The following is a 22,505-nucleotide window of genomic DNA, read 5'->3' on the forward strand; positions in this document are numbered from 1 at the left end:
TCCCGCAGAAGGATCCACGGTTCCTGCCATTGGAGGTTCGCCGACCACAACGCCCAAGACCTGGACTAGGTTCTAGTAGCCGGCATTCTTCAGGATATTTCCCGGTGTCGCAAGATGTTACCATCGACTATTGAATGATTCCTGTCTCACTTTATATTTACCGTCTGATAATAAATAGTTAATTATATTGTTCCTCATATTTGAGATCAAGTTACAAGGGTAGTGATCTAATTATTGTACTGAGGTTAACGTTACTGGACAACGATGTCATTGTTGCTTCGTTGGTAAAAAAAAAATGCCCAAGTTGAGTACGTTCACACATACATAACGTAAAGTTATGTATGTGTATATCTCCACCCCCCCCACGCCTCCACCCCCCCCCCCTCGCCTCCACCCCCCCCCTCGCCTCCACCACCCCCACGCCTCCACCACCCCCACGCCTCCACCCCCCCTCGCCTCCACCCCCACGCCTCCACCCCCCCTCGCCTCCACCCCCCCACGCCTCCACCCCCACGCCGCCACCCCCACGCCTCCACCCCTCCCTCGCCTCCACCCCCCCTCGCCTCCACCCCCACGCCGCCACCCCCCCTCGCCTCCACCCCCACGCCTCCACCCCCCCCTTGCCTCCCCCCCACGCCTCCACCCCCACGCCGCCACCCCCCCCTCGCCTCCACCCCCACGCCTTCACCCCCCCTCGCCTCCACCCCCCCACGCCTCCACCCCCACGCCTCCACCCCCCCTCGCCTCCACCCCCACGCCTAAACCCCCCTCGCCTCCACCCCCATACCTCCAACCCCCCCCCCCTCGCCTCCACCCCCCCCCACGCCTTCACACCCACGCCGCTACTCCCCACGCCGCCACCCCCACGCCTCCAGCCCCACTCCCCCACCTCCACGCCTCCAACCCCACACCGCCACCCCCACGCCGCCGCCTCCATCCCCACGCCTCCACCCCCATGCCTCCACCCCCACACCGCCGCCCCCACGCCTCCGCCCCCACGCCAGCACCACCACGGCAGCACCACCGCGGCAGCACCACCACGCCAGCACCACCACCACCACGCCAGCACCACCACCACGGCAGCACCACCGTTACCCAACACAACTAATGATCCATTTCATTCTGAGAAAGAGAAAATATCCAGTGTAAAAACTGGGACAAGTGCGGGGCGGTGAATTGCAACATGTAGAGAAGCTGAGCAATGAGCAGCGATGTTGTTGTTGTTGCAACACAACCACAAGAAGCGTATTCGTGATATATTTAACATTTCACAGCCTATTCCAACACAACCGAGCATGTTTACCACGTTTGGTTGAGTTGATTGACGGTTGAGAGGCGGGACCAAAGAGCCAGAGCTCAACCCCCGCAAACACAACTAGGTGAGCACACACACACACACACACACACACACACACACACACACACACACACACACACACACACACACACACACACACACACACTAAAGGAAGGCTGCTAAAGTAAGGAGCAGAAGCACTGTGCCTGCCATTCTCCATAGTGTACAGGTATAACAAATCACTGGCAACAGGGGAACTGACAGAAATTTGGAAAGCAGCTAATGTAGTTTCGATATATAAGAAAGAGGATAGACAGGAGGCACTGAACTACAGGCCAGTGTCACTAACCTGCATACCATGCAAGCTGATGGAGAAGATTGTGCGAAGAAAGCTAGTGGAGCATCTGGAGCAAAAGAACTTTGTAACACAGCATCAACATGGGTTCAGAGACGGGTAGTCCTGCCTCACAGGGCTAATTTAATTCTACGACCAGGCAACAAAAATCAGGCAAAAAAGATAGGGGGTGGGCAGACTGCATATTTTTGGATTGCCAGAAAGCCTTTGATACAGTACCACACAAGAGGCTAGTGAAAAAGCTGGAGATGCAGGCTGGAGTGAAAGGGAAGGTACTCCATTGGATAAAGGAGTACCTAAGCAACAGAAGACAACGAGTCACTGTGAGGGGTGATGTCTCAGACTGGCGTGACGTCACAAGTGGAGTCCCGCAGGGGTCAGTCCTTGGACCTATACTGTTTCTGATATATGTAAATGATCTCCCAGAGGGTATAGAATCGTTACTCTCAATGTTTGCTGATGATGCAAAAATTATGAGGAGGATTGAAACAGAGAATGATAGTAGGAAGCCTGGTCGACGACCGGGCCGCGGGGACACTAAGCCCCGGAAGCACCTCAAGGTAACCTCAAGGTAGGAGGCTACAGGATGACCTAGACAGATTGAATGAATGGTCCAACAAATGGCTGCTAAAGTTTAACCCGAGTAAATGCAAAGTAATGAAACTAGGCGGTGGAAATAGGAGGCCAGACACAGGATACAGAATAGGAGATGAAGTACTTGATGTAACGGACAGAGAGAAAGATCTAGGAATTGAGGAATTTATACTAGTGACTTTACAAGATTGCAATTACTATGCTATGAATCCTCACAATCCCAATGTACCTTCTTGAATATATATAAAGATAACTAAATAAATAAAATAAATAAATAAATATCACACCAAATCTGTCTCCTGAAGCCCACATAAAAAGAATTACGTCTGTGGCATATGCGAGGCTGGCTAACATCAGAACAGCGTTCAGGAACCTGTGTAAGGAATCATTCAGAATCTTGTACACCACATATGTAAGACCAATCCTGGAGTATGCGGCCCCAGCATGGAGCCCGTTCCTTGTCAAGCACAAGACGAAGCTGGAAAAGGTTCAGAGGTATGCCACTAGACTAGTCCCAGAACTAAGAGGCATGAGTTACGAGGAAAGGCTGCGGGAAATGCACCTTATGACACTGGAAGATAGAAGAGTGAGGGGAGACATGATCACAACCTACAAAATCCTCAGGGGAATTGAAAGAGTAGACAAGGATAAACTATTCAACACTGGTGGGACGCGAACAAGAGGACACAGGTGGAAACTAAGTACCCAATGAGCCACAGAGACGTTAGAAAGAACTTTTTCACTGTCAGAGTAAACAGATGGAATACATTAGGCAGTGATGTGGTGGAGGCTGACTCCATACACAGTTTTAAATGTAGATACGATAGAGCCCAGTAGGCTCAGGAATCTGTACGTACACCAGTTGATTGACAGTTGAGAGGCGGGACCAAAGAGCCAAAGCTCAACCCCCGCAAGCACAAATAGGTGAGTACAAATAGGTGAGTACACACACACACTACCAGAAGCCCCCAAGACAAACTTCTTCACGTTGTAGCACTTGTTTGTGTTTGTGGGTACTGAACCCCAGCTCCTGGGCCACGCAAGTATTAGTCTTCTGACACGTCTTTTTATATTTACATTTGATCTCGTAAGGTGGAGTTTGGTTAACTACCTCTTCTGGTCCTCCCTTCCCCCCCCCCTCCTCTCTCGCAGTCTCAGAAGACGCTCCTCACAAACCTGACTCATTCGGGTATTGAAGTAACCCTTGCGACCCCAGACCTGATCCGACGTCATCACATATAAGTCGTTATTTTACCTTATGAAAACGAGTCGAAGAACTGTAAGGAAATACTCAGATCCAGTACGGGAGGTCAACAAGTGGAACGCGCGGAAATCTGAAGTTGTGGAAACCACCTCCATCCACAAATTTAAGACCAGATGCTACACGAACTTTGAACGTCGGAATAGTTACATTGTAGCGCAACAGGTACAACAAGTATATAGTAGTCTTATAAAGAGATCTATCTGGCTGGGTATAAGAAAGGGTTACCTCGTGTATAGGCCTATTCATTGGCATCTGCCTTCCTCCCAACCCCCCCCACTCCTCAAGGCTTCTTCTTCTAGTTCACAAGACAAACAAAGCTAACAATTCAAAATTTATAAACACACACATATGTGTGTGTTTGGACGAAAGAGCCAGAGTTCAACCCTCACAAGCACAACTAGGTGAGTACATATATATGTGTATATATATATGCGAAACAAGCCTGAATGGTCCCCAGGACTATATGCAACTGAAAACTCACACCCCAGAAGTGACTCGAACCCATACTGCCAGGTGCACTCTGCTGGTGTACAGGACACCTTAGCCACCCAACCAACACGACCGGACAAAAGAGGATGGTAGCCGAGGCTATTTCCATCCCCCTGCCGGCACTCGGTTGGTAATCTTGGGCATGGTATTTTATCAAATCACCTCATTCTTTAGGGCACACGTGAGGAACACAAATGCGAACAAGCCTGAATGGTCCCCAGGACTATATGCAACTGAAAACTCACACCCTAGAGGCTGACGTTCATTAGTACGGGGGAAGCATCAATAATGTGCTTAATTAGAACTAGTTTCACTAAAGCGCTGGAATTTTCACGGCGTGAGAGCGTCAAAATTGATGTGTATTAACACGTCTTGGGGGACACGGTTGTAGCTATAACGAGGCTGCGCTTTAGTGTGAAGGTAGGCTGTTCCAAATTAATAAATATATAATTTAATTTAGCAACTAAGAAAAAGGATTATAAATTTACTACTGCTACTAGGTAAAGGGGGTCACTACTACTACGGGATTGGTTACTACTACAACTAAGCAAAGGTCATTATTATTTTCATTAGACAAATCTTTGAATTTCGTTTTCGTTTCGCAGGCAATTCCAGCATAATAACTACTATTTACAACCAATTTGGCCATGAATAAGAATTATGCTCCAGCGTGCGTGCGTCACTTTTTAACAGTCATCCCATCAGCAATGTTGCTTCCTGCAGTGTCAATGGCAGCTTTGTGGGCCTGCAACATTTGCCTACACTCATCAGTGTTTATTTTTAACTTATATTTTATGTTACGTGATCAATGATTTAGTGCTTAATACTTATAAATTATTATATTATTATTTTTTGTTTAATTTCAACTTTCCTCCTCCGGGCCACTCACAAGGATGAGCGACACTGCCTTTGGAGGGAAAACATAAATTTAAAGTACGAGTCACTTTCCACAACCGTGACACAGCACTATGTTGTATTCAAAGAGACGTCACGGTGGGACACTCTCAACACTCTTTTTGTTAAATAGTAACGCAACAGGTGCAACAGGGCTAGGCTAGTAGGCGGGGCATAAGGAGTTACACCTCACTATCCCGTAATCAATGATGGGAAAATACTTTATCACTCTTTCAAATTTTAATTCAAATAGCAATTTCTTTTTATAAAATAAACTTTGTCCGTAAAAGTTTTTTATCATGATAACATATATATATATGAAAAGTACAAAAATTACGTTTAAAGGAGAATATGTGGGTTAAGAGCATTACGGGCCGATTATTTGGAGATTCTGTGGTGTATCTTAACACCTGGGTTACTGTGGCGTATGTTTGAAGAAAACATATGAAAAAGGAATACGCGGACGGCCCTGCACCAACAAACTTCAACAAGATCGAATTGGCATTTACACCACAAACCTAGTGATCAGAACGTCTAGCAAGGCCACTTTCCCATCTGTTACTGCTCTTCAGTCTATATAAAAATGTTCCTTAACATATGTGAAAAATAAACTGATTGAGCGATGAAGATTAAGCCACCCAAGAGGTGGCACGGGCATGAATAGCCCGTAAAAAATAAACTGTTATGTACATTAACCTATGCAACTAGTTTTTCAAGACTTTTACTTAAATGAATTTTTGGGTTCAGTTCCTGAGCCCATTATGCGTCAACACGACGGATGTGATGTGCATAGAAGAATGAACTACGCTAAACATTTGTCGTTCTGATGAAAATGCTAATGACCCCGAAACATAACAACTACAGCAAATATTCGAATCTAGCACAGCAAGCGAGGCCAGTTGCTTAACAACACTTGTGTTTGGCAACGTATGGAAACTACAGCGAGGCCATGGAAAACGAAGGTGGAGAGAGCTCAGTGAGATAGGCAACTAGGGCGGTCAACAGAGCTTATACGGTTACACAATATAATTGCCGTCGTTTTCCTTCTACAAGACAGTAAGTACTCTCGGACCTTCACTCAACTGCTTCAGGGTCGCGAAGATATTGCTCCGAGCTACTACAGCAAGCAGGGATTATCATCAAGAGAGAAAAAGCTAAATAAATCAACACCGCATAATATTCTAACCAGTTCTCTCACCTAATACGGAACAGACTAATCCGCTAAAAAAGCGACGTTTTAAGATTATTAAAACACCATAATATTCACGTTTTCTATGCATTTACTTTGATCAAGTAAATGTATAGAAAAGCGGCTGCCCACGTTTATTGTTAGGCAAAACTAATGTACAGTATTTTTTTACGAAGTAAATTGAGATTCAGGGGATTCACTCTTTAAGCTCAGAGCTTGAAAGAGCGGAGGCTACCCCGCCTCCACCCAGCCATGCGGCCTCAGTGAAAGCGTGACCACCCGGCCCAACATTTCCTCTAACTTTCCAACAAGTTATAGGAGCCAAAATCTGATGAGAACTGTCTCTCCCGATTTATTAGTTCATGACACGGTGGTTCATCGCACACGGTAAACCACCGTATTGCTTTGTCACGTTTTGTTAAATTATTTCAGGAGCATTACACACAGAAATCACAATTGCGTGATGCATCAAATGAACAAATCCACAAGAGCCGTGACAGGATTCGAACCTGCGTCCGAGAGCATCCCAGACGCTGCCTTAATCGAATGAGCTACGACATGGTCAAACAAAAGGAGTTGAAACCGAAGTTCTACTGAACTTACTGGATCCTGCAGCCTCTCCGAGGCACAAACCAGGGTTTTACACGTTTGTTCATTTGTTCAGGAGCATCATTTGATCATCCATTGCGATTTCGTTCAGTGGTGGAAATATGATCACTCACGGACTATGATTAGTTGACATTATGGATCATGGAAACATTTGTCAATGAGTATATATAATGTTAAAATTTGGCGGACGTATTACCTCAATGTAAGTTACGCGTGACGTCGGGTAGATATTATCAGCAAGCTCAAAAATAATATTACAACTCATCAGCAAACATCAAATTTAACCACAGAGCTGGGCACTGGGCATGATTCGTCAAGCACTTACGGATCTACTTGCGAAACCTGTGCATCTTTCCTCAATCATGGTGGCTTAGCTTGTATTTATTACTGTTTATGAACTCTAAAGTGTTACAAGGTTTCGATAACAATGATTAATAACCTTGGGTCGATAACTTCATCGCTGCGTGTCCCACCATAGCCCGTGCTACTAGGAACTTGTTCTCAGTAGCTGAATCTATAACAACAACAACTTCCTTTCTATTACACGACATGATAATGGTCTAGAACAGACCGAAAACGTCGTCGTTTCTACATTTTCAGATGAGTGGGTTGGGCATCAGTGCTTATGACTGACTCGTAGTAAGAAAGAAAAAGTAAATGTATCTTGTGTATTTGTATTGTGCGGTTGTAACAGGTCTAATACTCAACTATCGAAATATATTTACCTTAAAAAAACATAATATATTGACTTTACTTGAAGTCAATATAGCGTACAGTGACGGTAGACTAATGTGACACTACTAGAATCTGTAAATATACTTTGCGTGTCAGAATTTGCCACTGACCTGCAGGAGGCAGCATTAAATGTTAATACATGATTCTGACCTAACAACCTCAGGCACTGACCTGTGTAAGAGGTAGAATGATCTGTCAATACACGATTCTGACTGACCTGACAGCATAGGGCACTGACCTGGTGGTAGACGGCCGCGAGGAGAAATGGTTTTTGGGAGCGAAGCAGACGACTGCACTTGTGTTACCCATGAGTGTGGAGAGAGCGCCCGCCGTCACACGTGGAAATTCACCATCTGCCGCAGATCACGAGTAAAAGCACTCACATTGGGGAGACGACACACACTAACGGCAGCTAATGAGTTCTCCCTGCAACATGCTGCATTAGGACTTGCTACCTCTGGAGATTGTATAAGGCAGTTGAGATGTGTAGTAGGGTGCAGGAATGGGATGAGGATGGGACCAGATGATATATACGCAATGGTCACCATAGGCAAGGGAGGGGCTCTTGACTCACCCATGGAAGACTAGAACCAGACTGCCGCCAGACAGATACACACACACCCATGTGGGGTCGAGTCCCTCGGCAGCTTGTGAAACTGTCAATACTGGCGCAACATGAATGGGAGGGCCCGCGCAGGCGCTCAAGGCTGCTCCTGAAGACCACCTCTCCACCAGAAGTTTCACGAAGGGACGTACGTGAATCCCTTCCTGAAGGGATTTTTTTTAACCCTCATGACTCGCACTACTCGATATATGATTTTAATGACTTTAACATGAACAAGTCTTGTGAAACATTTTTTCCACTGACCTTTAATTTGCAACCGAGATTCAGTTGAGGCAAGTAGCGGGAGTGAAGAAAAACAGCATACCTCCATGCACCGCCCACCCAGCAGGTCGCCAGGCGACACTCCGTACTAGCTAACGACCCCAGCACGAGACCTCTCTTAATTATCGGTATTGATTCCACAGGTGGTTGTTTTGCCCGCAGTAGCAGACTCCTGTGACCATATCGTCTGCTGCACTCCGGGTACGGATTCGCTTTAGTAAAGCATAGTAAAACCTGTCTCAATTTCAAGCATATAGTTAAGAGTAACACCACTGTCACGCAGTCACCATACACCATCACTGTCACTCACGGTAACCATACATCACTACTGATATGCATGTTCACCATACACCACCCCTAACACGCACAAACACAGTACACCAATGACACGCCTGGCCAGCATACACCATCACTAACATACACATATAGCGCCTTAGGGGCACTGGTAGCTAAGTGGACAGCGTGCAGTACTCGTAATCCTGTGGCCCGGGTTCGATTCCTGGCGCCGGCAAGAAACGATGGGCAGTTTCTTTCACCCTGATGCCCCTGTTACCTAGTAGTAAATAGGTACCTGAGAATTAGACAGCTGTTATGGGTTGCTTCCTGGTGTGCGTGCATGTGTGTGTGTGTGTTAACGTGGAAAAAAAAATTATTTAGTAGTTAGCAACAGTTGATTGACAGTTGAGAGGCAGCCCAAAAGAGCAGAGCTCTACCCCCGCAAGCACAGCTAGCAACAATGAATACACAGCTACCATACTACACTGCTACAACTATAAATCTTCAATGTATTGCATACCATATACACTGACGGACCACCATACACCATCACACACACCACTTCACCATACCATCACTGTAAATGTAGTGATAATATACAAGAAGCGAGATTCAGACTGGAGGCACTGAACTACAAGCCAGTGTCCCTAACAAGCAAACAATGCAAGGTGACGGAGAAGACTGCGAGGACGAGACTAGCAGCACATCCGGAGAGAAGGGACTTTAAATAAACCACCAGCATGGGTTCAGATGGTAAACTTTGTATCATAATTTAATAGATTTCTATGACTGGGGGAGAAATTAGACAAGACAAAGGCTGAAGTAATAGAATGCCATTGACATAGTTGATGAGCAAGCAAGAGTGAAAAGGAGGTCCTCCAGTAGGTAAAGGAGTACCTAACCAACAGAAGACAACGAGTCATTGTGAGGGAAGAGATTTTATAGCGTCGGTATTTTCACTAGAAATCTTGCAGGGTCTAGTACTCTGATCTATTCAGTTTTAAAAATATTCAAGTGATCTTCTAGAGGCAATACTCATTCCTTCCAATGTTCAATGTTTGCTAATAAGAAAAAAGACCATGAAGATTATGACGAAGGAAGTTAACAAGAAACTACTGGATGACCTGAACAAATTGAAAACAAAAAAAATAGGTTCAACAAATAACTACTAGTTTAACTCGAGTGCAAAACTAATGAAGCTAGGTATAGAGAATAGTAGGCCAGGAATAAGATGCAAAATGGGAGATAAAATCCTTAAAAATTCGAGAAGAAAAAAAACCTGGAGGGGTTGATATCACACCAAACCCGTCTTTTGAAGCCCCACGTCAAAAGGATAACACCAGCTGTATTCACCTAGTTGTGTTTGCAGGGGTTGAGCTCTGCTCTTTTGGCCCACCTCTCAACTGTCAATCAACTGTTATTAACTACTATTTTTTTTCCACACACACACAGGAAGCAGCCTGTAATAGCTATCTAACTCCCAGGTACCTATTTACTGCTAGGTAACAGGAGCATCAGGGTGAAAGAAACTTTGCTCATTATTCCTCGCCGGCATCAGGAATTGAACCCGGGCCACAGGATTACGAGTCCCACGCACTGTCCACTCAGCTACCTCAGTGCTACCAGCTGAGTATGCCATGTTGGCCAAAATAAGAGCTATCTTAACAAAACTTAATAAAGAGTTGTTCAGGTCCTTCTATGTCAAGCCAATCTTGGAACATACTGATGCAGTATGGAGAACATTCCAAGGTATATCACCAGACTAGTTCCAGAACTAAGAGGAATGAGTTACAAGGAAAAGCTACAGGAATTAAACCTCGCATTGCTGGACGACATGATTACCATATACCAAGCTCTCAGGAGAATTGACAAGAACAGACAATTTAGCATGGATGATACAGTACCTGTATTTGACAAGAGAACACAAGTGGAAACTGAGCACTCATATGAGCCACACACATATTAGAAAGAATTTGTTGTGTGAACAGAAGGAATGCACGAAAATAGTGAATTATGGAGGCTGACTTCATACACAATTTCAAATATAAATATAATAAGAGCCAAATAGACTCAGGGACCTGATTGTAAGTTGGGACCCAAAGATCAACCCCTACAAACACAATTAGGTGAGTAAATGTTCACCACCACTGTGACACCCTATATACCCAGCTCGTTCTCTCGATTTGATACTCCACAAACTATGCAATTGTTTGGCCTAATCAGAAATATTCAAGCCTATCCAATCCATCTAACCTCTCTCTCCCCATACTCAGAAAGCATCACATGATGAGCATGGGGTGCATGAACTACCACTCACAGGATGAGCACTGGGTACACAGTAAAATATCACTCCCAGGATGAGTATGTAATGTATAGTCAACTACCACACACATAAGTATAGGGAACACATTAAACTACCAGTCACAGGCTGGTCATGTGGTGCACAATTAACCGCTGCTGGCAGAAACAACCATAATTCCCCCAGCACTATACATCAAGGGCACAAAATAAAGGATCATCACACATAGTATAAAGATTTCATAATAAATGTAGCATTATAAGCCAAGTAAGACCATAAGGTCTTTGTCAGCATGAAGATCTGCATAAACATCAGTACAGCGTCTCATGTCAGTATAAAGTCAGTGTCACCAAATGTTTGACAGGCGACCCATCCTCCTAAAATGAAAGTACTGTACTCATAATAACTATGTGGTCGAAAGTACAAATATATCGTGATGGACCACTAGAATGTAGACCTTTGTAGTCTTATATTGAATATGGTCAAGCCTGAAAAGTTTTTACATTTATGTTGCTAATTCACCCTATGAGTCCTACTATAGTACAAGGCCTAGGAATATTTAAGTTTGATTTTAGGTTTTATCTAGGTTAGGGGTGGATGGTACCACTTGAGCTGGACGGTAGAGCGATGGTCTCTCTTCACTTCAGTCAGTCGGTGTTCAATCCCCGACTTTCCAAGTGATCGAGAACCATGCCTCTTCCCCCCCCCCCCCCCCGACCCCTTCCAGGGTTATATAGTCATAATGGGTTGGTACCCTTCCCCCCTGAGAATCCCCCCCCCCTTTCCTCCAGGATGTATAAAAATAGTACAAAAAATGTTTTTTTTTTGGGCTCCATTACTACATATTGGTATGACTGACTACATAGTTACAAAAAGTACTATAATTTAAGGATGATGGGTTGTGCATAAGATCAAGGTCAGCAAATGGCATAGATTAGCATCAGGCATAGGTCAGAAAAAGGGATCATTGAGCACATACAAGCAAATTATGCTTTTGAAATGTTGTTGTTGTTAAAGATTCGCTACCTGGAACAAAGTTCCAAGTAGCACGGGCTATGGTGAGCCCGTAGTGCCTTTTTTTTTTAAATACAGAAATGCTGTTAATATTAAAATGGACAGACAAAACAAAATTTTACTTTTCAATATATTTAGCGTACTAATACATTGCACGTTGAAATAATCAACAAGAATTTAAGATGATAAAACAATTTTCATATTTAACAACAGCACTGTTACAGTTTGGACTTCGAAGTCTTGGAGAGGGGCAAGTAAGGTTTCATCAGCGGGTACAAGGCTAATCCTTGTTTGAACTCTGGAATGTCCATTATCAACTCAGTCTGCAAGGAGGAAAGTACAGTATTTTAAAAATTTAGACAATTATAAAATATATGCATTTATGCAATTTACACAAATACATATGAAGTGATACATATGTTAACTTTGAATACTGATTAAACATTCATTTCCTACAGTAGTTTCCTTGGAGACACAATTGGCAACACTTAGTACCTTGAAATGGAAAATGCACTTCAAATCTCTGAATCTTATTTATCAGACTCTCAGCTTCCTTCTACAGGGTATGGATACACTAAGCAAATAAATATACAGCATTCGAAAGAATATGAGGACAGTGCAGGATGAGATAATGATGGAGGATGCAGGATGATGATAAATTATCTGCCCGAAACGCTTTGCGTAATAGTGGCTTTAGGCATTGTATGTACTAGCTCTATCTATTAAGCCAACAAACTTTGTAAAATCTCTTTATGTATGTACCTTACCTAAATAAAAATTATTATTATTATTATTATTATAATAGAATGGAGTAAAGGGCCCAACTATTTTGAAAATTGGGGACTGAATGCAAATCCTGTTAGAAGCAAGGTCATCACTGTGTTGACCAATTTAAGTGGTTGGGTCTTTTAGAAATATCCACAAACACTACCTATATAGATCCAATCCACAAATTGAGAAAAAACCCAACTTTTTAATTTATCCTGTTGTAAAATAATTTGATTTGATTGTGGTCCAAGATGGACCGAAACATTGTCAATTACAATACAGTACTTTGTTTTCAAATTTGTGAAGTGGGTATCTAATCTTCAAGAGAAAGCATCAAGCCACTACGACTATATAGCACTTGGAAGGGATATGTTGGTAAGGATTTGGGATTGGTCAGAATGCTTCAATAAAAAGCACGAATTAATTTCTAAAACAAATACTTTAAGAAGAGGCAGTCAAGATTATGTGAAAATCTGTATTTTAAAAAAAAAAAAAAAAAACTATTAGATAATGTATAAAAGTTGATTTTTTCAATGTTTTAAAGTATAAAACTAAATAAAATTTCACGGCATTGCCCAAGTGCAAATAACAAATGGTATAATATTTACCTCTCTGAGTGGAGGTGGACGGGAGAGGCCATCATCGGGCTGGGTTGTGGGTGGACGAGAAACTTCTGGGTCTCCTGCTCCTCCAGGAGCTGTAGACACTACTTGCACTGACAGCTTCTTTCGCTGATTTGCTGTGCTTGCAATACATTGCTGTTGGTATAAGAAGGTTTTATATAACTTATAGATGCATATAAGGGCCCATCCTGGACACATTATCTACAAGAAGGAAAAATGCCAAGTAAACAAAGAGAAGAGAAGAAAAACGTAAAAAGAATTAAAGGTGAAGTAAGACGGGACCAAAATAAACACACAAAGAACAAAAGAACATTTTTTGTTTTGTTTTGCAGCCTTACGAGTTAAAAAAATTGCTGAAATGCAACATTACAAGTCGCACGGGCAGAATTTCCATAAAATATTATATTACAGGCACAGCAGTCTAAAAGGTAAACTTATAAAATATAAACTACAGCACATAGATTTGGATGTGAAGAGTATACAGACAGGGGCAAGTCATAACTTATGATTAGTTATGTAGCAACTAATTATGGTCTGCAAAAATAATGTGACTAAATCTTCCCTCAAATATTAACATTATGCTTTAACTGGAATTGTGTTGAATATAATTCTAACAACAACGTGTTAATTATATTTAAGCTCATTATTATTTTTTTTTTACCTTGTAGAAATCTACCACATTCTGCTTTGTGAGAGTTTTGAGATGTGCCACTTCACAGACATCACGATCGAAGTGATACTGATTGGACGTAATTTCAACCCACCAATTGGCAGTAAGGTGTGACAATTTCTTTGGACGTTCCAAACGGCGGCTTGCTAAAGCTTCTCTATGGCGCAAGAAGTCATCTTCAGATAGCTTTTCTAGATTTTCCTGAAAATGAAAGACAAACATAAGTTAATTTTATACCAGAATTTAATAAGTCTTACAAAACCTGAAAGTTATTTGGGAAAAATAGAGTTATTTTGCTACAATAAAGCTCCTAAGAATGTATCGGAACTTTCAAGATGTTCCTATACAACAGAAAACTGGGACCAGAATCAGGTTCACTCAAATAGATGAGGGATATCATTTTGGGGCAAAGATCCACCCAAAACAAAGGAAACTACCCAGAAAGACAAAAAATAATTAAGAAACAGACAAATGATATTTATCAATGAGTAAAATACTGGTATTTTAACCAAATACATTACACTTACTCCCATCTTATGCAGGAATGATTCTATCCTGGAATCCAAGTACTCTGGATGGCGGTCTCCCTGCACAATGACTCGTAGGCCTTGGGTACCATTAGCTCGTCGGATCCCACACCACACAATGTACCCAAGCTGTTCCTGAGTAATATATTAAACAAAATGAAATACAGCAGTGAAAAATCATATAAACCAAAAATTACAGGTGATTATGCCATTAAGGGTAAGTGGCAAAGCATATTAATCTCTATCCACAACTTGTTGTCACAGCCAAGTAAATGCATCCCCCATCCACAACCTATTGTCACAGCAAAGTAAATGAGTTTATTTATTCTCCCACAGTAAGATTGATTTCAAATTAAACCTTCACAGAGGCTTATCTATATAAACTTCAGAATGTTTCTATCTGTCCCTCTTCAAGTTTTCTTAAGCTATAGCAAAATAAGCATAAACAATTATCATTAAATTTTGTAAGTTCCCTTTCAACTATTATGGCTAGCTGCAATATCTGGATAAGAATATGTAAAAGGTAATTTCACAAGGAAAAATGTGTGTTCCAAAACAATGGCACGTCAAGAGATACAAATTGAAAAAATATCGTGTAGGGTATGTAGCTTTTTTACCATTAAAGCATATAATAATGTACTGTATTTATTTTCAAAGTTGACATTCAAACACAGCATTGCAAACATTTTTACTGTGTAATATTCTACAAGAAAGTAACATATTTAGTCTATTCATTCATATTTAAAGTATTTATATTTGTAACCCTTAATACACAATGTTTTTTTTCTCTATATACATAAACAAAAAATGCATTTATAAAACTGCTAATGGCTGACACAAAAGCATGGGCTATTTACATTTAATTTTAAAATGTTTATAATTTAAACTAGTTCAAATGACTAAAAGGTCCTACCAGTTCTAGTTTTAACTAGCTAGAATTATCTGTTTACCACCAATGCGATACTGGTACACATTTTAAAAATGTGGGTGTGAATACTGAAATTCTCATATAGCATATAGAACAAATATAAAGACATTTATGAAACATGACGGAAACTCTGAAAACTATACTTGTGAAATTCTAATTCAATTGATTTAAAATTGCAGTGAAGATAAAAATATTTGTAATTATGTCTGATCATCAACTGCTGTATCTTATAAAATAATCTGAAATGTTTTGTGGATTTCATTCTCTAATTACACGTGGATAATAAGATGAAGAATAGGAAGTTTGGAAAACAAACTAGACTGAAGTTTCTACTTTTGTTCTTAGTTCATCAAAGGCTGGTTCAGCAAAGATCTGGCAGAGAAGCTCTAACAGCATGTTTTGATGGGTGTCTTGCAACCCACATTGGAAGTACGTTTCAACAGAAGAACTGCGATGAACATTGTTATCAGCCAAGTATACCAAGCTGCACCCTGGGGGAAAAAAAAAAATTAAGTCAAATTGCAGGTGGTTACACTTCAGTTTAATGGTACGACAGTTCTCTTCTCTAGACTCAAAGCAAAATGGCAATATTTAAAATATAAATATACAATATAGTTCCAAAATAATAATTATAATAATTATAATGCATGTACATTAGGAATGACTTAAGTCAGACATAAAATGTAAAATGATTTTCAAGTAAATATAGATTCAATTCTTGTAGACTCCACAAACACATGCATACTTGCCATCCCTCAACTGGTATTCTCTCTGTCGTGTGAGCTGTGAAGGTACAAGTGGGCGCGTGCCAGATTTGGTTGTCAGCTTCTCTTGAATGGTGCCAGCAAGAGCTAGAGCGGCATCCTTTAACATGTTACCATGAATTAACATCTCGATATGAAGCCCGGACAAAAAGCGAGGAATAAACGCTTCCAAGTTCTCTACTGTCATCTCTGTTGGATACAAACACAATATCAGCTACTGCAATTTTATACTATTTTACAAGAGAACTAGTAATAACTAAACACTACACAGAAATAAATATAATTAAGCTGAGTTACATGCTCATGAGCAGATTCTAATTTGTTTATAAAATTTCAAATTATGTAAAACTATTGTCTACAATCAAATCATAAGAACGTGATACCCATATCCCTATGGGTAAAACACTGAAACAGAACGATGAAACTGAATCCACATGCCTGAACTTCTCAGGTACACGCACTATTACCTTGAGGGTAATGTACAAACGCTGCTGCACACGTTCCCCTACAAGCAGCTGGACACCATTAAAACAAGCGACAGGGAAGCAGTAATATACATTGTTCTCATCTTAATATGAACTACTTTATAATAAATATTTTCAATGGGAAATCTAAAATACTTATTTTTGCCTTAAAGAAAAAGAACACTACAGATTGTACAGAGAAGTGGGTAAAAATGAGAAGAAAATAAGGGAAACCCAGGACAAGGGAATAAGAATGGGTATAGAATATATTTGTGTTGATAAATGGAGGTACAAGGGTCTGATTTATTTTCCATCCTGGCCTGGCAGTAAAAAAAAAAAGTTTGTATATATTTGTCATTGTTGGCTTTATTTTTACTTTATTCAAAACCTAATTATTCAGTTCACTTTATTAACCATAATCAAATTTGGTAGTCGTTAATTTTTTTTTAGTGTGTTTTAATGAATTACCATCACTTTAAACTCACCAATCATTCTGCAGCTATTAATTTATTTAAAAACAAGTCCTACAGTCATACAAATAACTTGACTGAATTCTTCTGCAAATGTTTTGAGCACTGATGAGAATCTAATGGTATGAAGTGTTAGACACCAAAGTTTGGCAGAAGACTAACTTGTTACAAAATAATCTAATAGTATGAAAATCATATATGATGTAGTAGAGCCATAGTCAATCATATAAGCTGTCAAATGAGGTTATCAGCATGCAAATAATGTTAGGTAAATGACTGGGCACCACACAGTGAAGAGAACACAAAACAATGAAATCCTTGGGTAGAGACTAAGTCTAAAGGAATAAAGGTCTAAGAGGTCTAAAGGTCTAATAGAGACTAAGTCTAAAGGTTCAGTTTAACCAGCCAGTTAAACTGAATTGAGGCAGAAGAGCTGGGTGTGAAGTGAGTGAACGGCAAGCAAGATGCGAGTGCTACCCCTTCTCTGACCCTCGTGTGCAGTTGGGGTGGCTATCTGGTGGTGGTCAGGGGTAATCCAGTTACCTGAGAGGTATGGAACTAATTAACTGTTCCAATAATCGTTTGAAGGAGTGTTCGGCAGTTCATTTTTCTTTTCTTTTGACTTATGGTGAGCAGTTGGATAAAGGTAGTTCTCCATTAGATACCCTCTCAACTAAGTGGTAAGATATGTTTCTTTTAACAGTGGGAAAAGTAGACTAGAGCCTAGTGTGTGAGCAGTACCCTTAGTAGACTCCGATGCTCTCTTGGGAAGCAACCAAGACCTTACATTAAAAAACATAAAACAAAAATAAGATGCTAAAAAATAATGGGGTCTAGCATGATTTGAACCTTTTGGGTAGAGTTCACTGTACTGTAAAATGATAAGTCAAAGTACAGTAAAATATTAGATGACTTGCTCTACTGCTGTGATGAAAGGCTATTGTCATGTTTTTATAAATTAAATAAGTGAACAGCATTTAAGTATGAAGATGCTTCATTGAAGATTAAATTGAAAAAAGGCCAGTGTTGAATGTAATGAAACCCCCATTTTCTGGGGGGAGCCCCTACGGCTCCCCGGAGCTATCCAGGCTGATATGCTAATGTCAGACTTTGGCATCAGTCATGTGTATAGAGTTCTTTGGGCCTACCGGGGACCACAGCCAGAACCTGGCCCCCTCAGAAAGACAAAGGGAGCAATGGCCTATAGAAGGGGTCAAGAAGACAACTCTCCCCTGGTAAGTCTCCAACCGAGTCAGGAAGCGGAGCAATAGTGGATCTGGGGGAAAGAGGTAAAGGAATCTCCCACCTCGACCAGTCCTGCTGAAAGGCATTGACCCCGACAGCCTTGCAGTCGGAGATGGGCGCCACATACTGGGTAAGGCGCAGCGACCAAGCCAACGTGAAGAGGTCCACCTCGGGGTGTCTGAGCGTCTGGCAAAGCCAACGGGAGTCGGCGTCGACCGTCCATTCCGTGGAGAGGGGAACAAAACGAGACAGGCCGTCGGCAAAGATGTTGGACACTCCCAGCACATGAACTGCCAGGAGAGCCAAAACCCCGAGAACTCAGCAGACGAGTCACCTGAAGCGACCAGCACCAAAGAGCCAAGGACCGCGTCAACCCCTTCCCCCCAGTTTAGACAATGAACCACTGGGGAGCAGTCCGAATGGAGCCGGATCGTTGACCTGCGAGCGACCTGAAGAGCAAACCACACCACAGCGAATTCCCGCACCGTGCTGTGAGCTCAATGGAAAGACAGACCCCCACTGTCCCTGGCCGGCCTGGTGAGCACTGGTCACAAAGCCTCAGCCGAGAAACGCGTCTGTGAAAACTTCGAGCGAGGGCTCGGGTAGGAGCCAAGGCACTGAACCCCGAAAAACCAGAAGAGAAAGCCGGTGACTCAGCAACCGACGCAAGGCCCCAGGGGTCCGAACCCAGCGATCGCGAAAGACGCGGATGGGACGTCTCCGAAGGAACCAGAACAGCCGATGAAGCCAAACCCGACCCGGTGGGTAGACCAGCATCGCGAAATTCAGGCTCCAGCACAGACCCTCGAGCCCCCCAGAAAAAGGGCGCATGCGGGACCAAGCCGCAGGAGAGACTCCGGAGGAAGAGACAAGGAAGCGGTCCAAGAGTCCCACACAAGGCTCAGCCATGTCCGAACCTGGGAGGGAACCACATGGAACTTCCTCCAGTTCACCAAAAACATGAACCTGGCAAGCTGAGAAAGAACCAAATCCCTGGCCAGCAGACTAGAGGACCGGCTGGGAGCCCAAACCAGCCAGTTGTCGAGGTAGGCCAACACCCGAACACCTAACAGACGCAGACGGGCAACCACGATCCGTGTAAGAAGCGTGAACAAGCGAGGAGCCAGGTTCAACCTGAAAGGGAGACAACGAAAGCAGTAACCTTGATGCCACACAACAAAACCGAGCCAATCTTTGAACCCCGGATGAATCGGGACCTGTCAATAAGCGTCCCGGAGGTCCAGGGACACCATCCAAGCGCCCAGCTCCAACAGGAGCCGAATCTGGGACAGCGTAGTCATCCAAAAGGCAACCCGTTCTCGCAAATTTAATAAGTCAATATTGACTTATTAAATATGTGCATAGGTGACATACTTAACATAATAGATACCCTTAAAAAGATTCATAGAAAACACCGACCTTACCTAACCTTGTTAGTATCTTAACACTTTCGCGCTCCGTTGAAACTCGCGGTTGACGGGGATCGTGGCCCCTCCGTGCGGGTAAGCGCGCGGTGACACCCAAATGTGTATACTCATTCCAGTTTTCTCACCTTAATTCTCGCGCTACGTCGCTCGTTTTGGTATCATTGTGTTCGCAATTAAATTCTCTACAGGTGTGTATAAATATAATGTCCAAAAGCCTAGCGTGACTCCCAACAGCAAAGCGTAAAGTCGGCAAAAACGCACAAAATCAGTAACATGTGCATTCTCGTTCCATTTTTTTACCTTAATTCTCGTGCTACGTCGCTCGTTTTGGTATCATTGTGTTCGCAATTAAATTCCCTACAGATGTGTAAGAATAAAATGTACAAAAGGCTGGAGTGCCTCCCCGCAGAAAAGCCTAAAGTTACCCGTGAACGAGCACCGTTTTGTACATTGCAACCTAATGTTCAACTCGTTCAATTTGATAACATCAAATTTCGTGCTACGTCGCTCGTTTTGGTATCAAATTGTTCGCAATAAAAAGGCGAGTATTTTAAAACTAGTCCCAGAATAATAGAACAATAACTGGATTTTTAACAAATATTTTAATTCTGGACGCTCATCATCACAAATTTATTTATATCTTTCCAGTGTTCTGACATAAATATTTGTGTTACATCTTTCATTTTGGTATCAAATTGTTCGCAATAAAACGGCGCGCATTTTAAAACTAGTCCCAAGATAATAGGACAATAAATAGAATTTTAACAATTATTTTAATATTCGGACCATAGGCCTATTTATAATATTTCAAGTGTTTGGACATCAAGTTTCATGTTATATCTTTGATTTTGGTATCAAATTGTGTGCAATCTAAAGGCGCTTATTTTAAAACCACTACAAGATTGATCTGATAAAATTTAAATTTTTAAAAAATATTTTAATGAGTGACTCAGTATTGCGTCGTTGGAACACATTCAGTAGAAAAATGAGTGACGAGATAATCAGTCTGTGGAACCTCAAAGTGTTAAGATAAGCATCTTATTGCTTCATAATTACAATTATTACCTAACCTATAATAGGTATAGGTTAAGTAATAATTGTAATTACGAAGCAATAAGATGCTTATCTTAAGATACTAACAAGGTTAGGTAAGGTCGGTGTTTTCTATGAATCTTTTTAGGGGTATCTATTATGTTTAGTATATCACCTATGCACGTAGTTGATAAGTCAATATTGACTTTACGAATTTGCGAGAACGGGTTGCAAAAGGAGGGGCAATGAACCTAGGGGGTTCAGACGGAACAAGTCCAGAATGAACCGCAGGTCGGCGCAGTCCCGTTTCGGGACGGGAAACCCATCTGAGGGACGTCGTTGTTTTGACCTCACCCAAGCGAATCTTCTCCAAGATGACCTGACAGAGCGCAGGGAAAGAGGCCTGCCCCACCAGCCCCGATCCCCCCAAAGAGTGGGGGGCCACCCAACGCCACAGGAGGCCTCACGAAACGACCTGAAACGTCCACGAATCGTGGGACCAGGCGTGAGTGAACAGTGCAAGCCTCCCCCCCATAGCCCTGTCAATGGGGTGAACTGCGAGACCCAGAACCCTGCACAGAGCGAACACCGCGCTGACCAGACAAAGGCGGGTCAGGAGGAGGAGCCGAACCCGAATCCGACACCAGTGGCCTACCACGACGAGAGGAACCCCAAGCCTCGGCATGACCCTTACGGGAAGACCCACCACGGGACCCCTGGAGAACCAGCAAGTCCGACATCGGACGGCAAGAAGTCGAAGCAGCCTGAATATACTGCGCAACGGCTGAAGCCTCAAATAGTAGAGGACAAAAGGGGGAAGACATCCTAAGAGCCAAGGCCCAAGCGGATTCCACAGAATAGGCAAGCGCCGCCTGTCGACACGCGAGCCGGGAAGCATAAAACAGCGCAACCGCATCCTGCAAGATCGGCGAGAAAAGCTTCAGCAAGGCAGCCGACGAGTGAGCTGCCGAGCTCAAGGCGCCAGAACCAGGAACAGCCCCAAGCGCCCCCACATCCTCCGTGAGCCAGTCCGAAGACAGCTCGAGGAGGGAAAAGAAATGCAAGGCCGAAGCCAAAAGGGCCCGGGCATGCAAGTCCTCAGCCACCAGCGCCGCCAAAAAGGAGGGAACCTGCACATGGACCTGAACGACACCAACATCCCGGGAAAGGGCAGGAGCAAACAAGCACTCATTGAGGTGCTCTAGGTCGCCTTCCCCCCAGGAAAACCTGCAGCACCGTCGAAGACTCCCGCCACTCAAGCGTGCGGGAATGGCAGGAGTACCAGGCCTCCAAGGTAAAGACAGGACTGTCCACCAGCCAGGATGACTCCGGAACCTTGTAACGGAGCCAGAAAGGGAACCAAGTCCCAAACCTGAAAGCCGAGGAACTCATTGCCGAGGCATAATCCGGGTCACGCAAGAGGTTTGCCACAAGGGCCTCCCGCACCGCAGCAGATTGGATGCGGGAAGCCGAAAACCTCTGGAAAGACGGAACCGAAGCACCCGGGGAACACGGAACTGAACCAGGGAAGGGGCAGACCCCAAGTCCAACTTGTACGCAGAGGGGAGAAAAGAAAACCCCACTCCTTGTAACAGTAAGCCCCGGTCAGAGGGCAGAAAAACCCAGGCGGGGCCCAGCGGGGCCCAAGGCCTCCAAGTCAGCCCCTCCTCAGCACCAAGTTCCTCC

General features: G+C 43.1%; 2 protein-coding genes across 6 annotated transcripts in view; both read right to left on the reverse strand.

Annotated features, from left to right (window-relative positions):
* The window catches only part of Men-b (Malic enzyme b), a 65,972-nt gene extending 58,152 nt beyond the window's left edge, over window positions 1-7,820 (reverse strand). Inside the window, exon 1 of one of the 2 annotated variants that reach the window (XM_045751488.2) lies at window positions 7,665-7,820. In XM_045751488.2, coding sequence (XP_045607444.1) covers window positions 7,665-7,735 — 71 coding nt within the window. In that variant the 5' untranslated portion in view covers window positions 7,736-7,820. The remainder of the gene's footprint in view (window positions 1-7,664) is intronic. The other variant, XM_069329929.1, reaches the window with a different exon arrangement.
* Window positions 7,821-12,017: 4,197 nt separating this feature from the next.
* Window positions 12,018-22,505, reverse strand: part of Ide (Insulin degrading metalloproteinase) — a 33,274-nt gene continuing 22,786 nt past the window's right edge. For all 4 annotated transcript variants that reach the window (XM_069329937.1, XM_069329936.1, XM_069329935.1 and 1 more), the window contains exons 15-20: window positions 16,167-16,370; window positions 15,751-15,908; window positions 14,490-14,624; window positions 13,954-14,163; window positions 13,278-13,427; window positions 12,018-12,224 (exon numbers count right to left, since the gene is read on the reverse strand). In XM_069329937.1, coding sequence (XP_069186038.1) covers window positions 12,120-12,224; window positions 13,278-13,427; window positions 13,954-14,163; window positions 14,490-14,624; window positions 15,751-15,908; window positions 16,167-16,370 — 962 coding nt within the window. In that variant the 3' untranslated portion in view covers window positions 12,018-12,119. The remainder of the gene's footprint in view (window positions 12,225-13,277; window positions 13,428-13,953; window positions 14,164-14,489; window positions 14,625-15,750; window positions 15,909-16,166; window positions 16,371-22,505) is intronic.

This window comes from Procambarus clarkii, chromosome 23, assembly GCF_040958095.1.
Source record: "Procambarus clarkii isolate CNS0578487 chromosome 23, FALCON_Pclarkii_2.0, whole genome shotgun sequence".
NCBI lineage: Eukaryota > Metazoa > Arthropoda > Malacostraca > Decapoda > Cambaridae > Procambarus > Procambarus clarkii.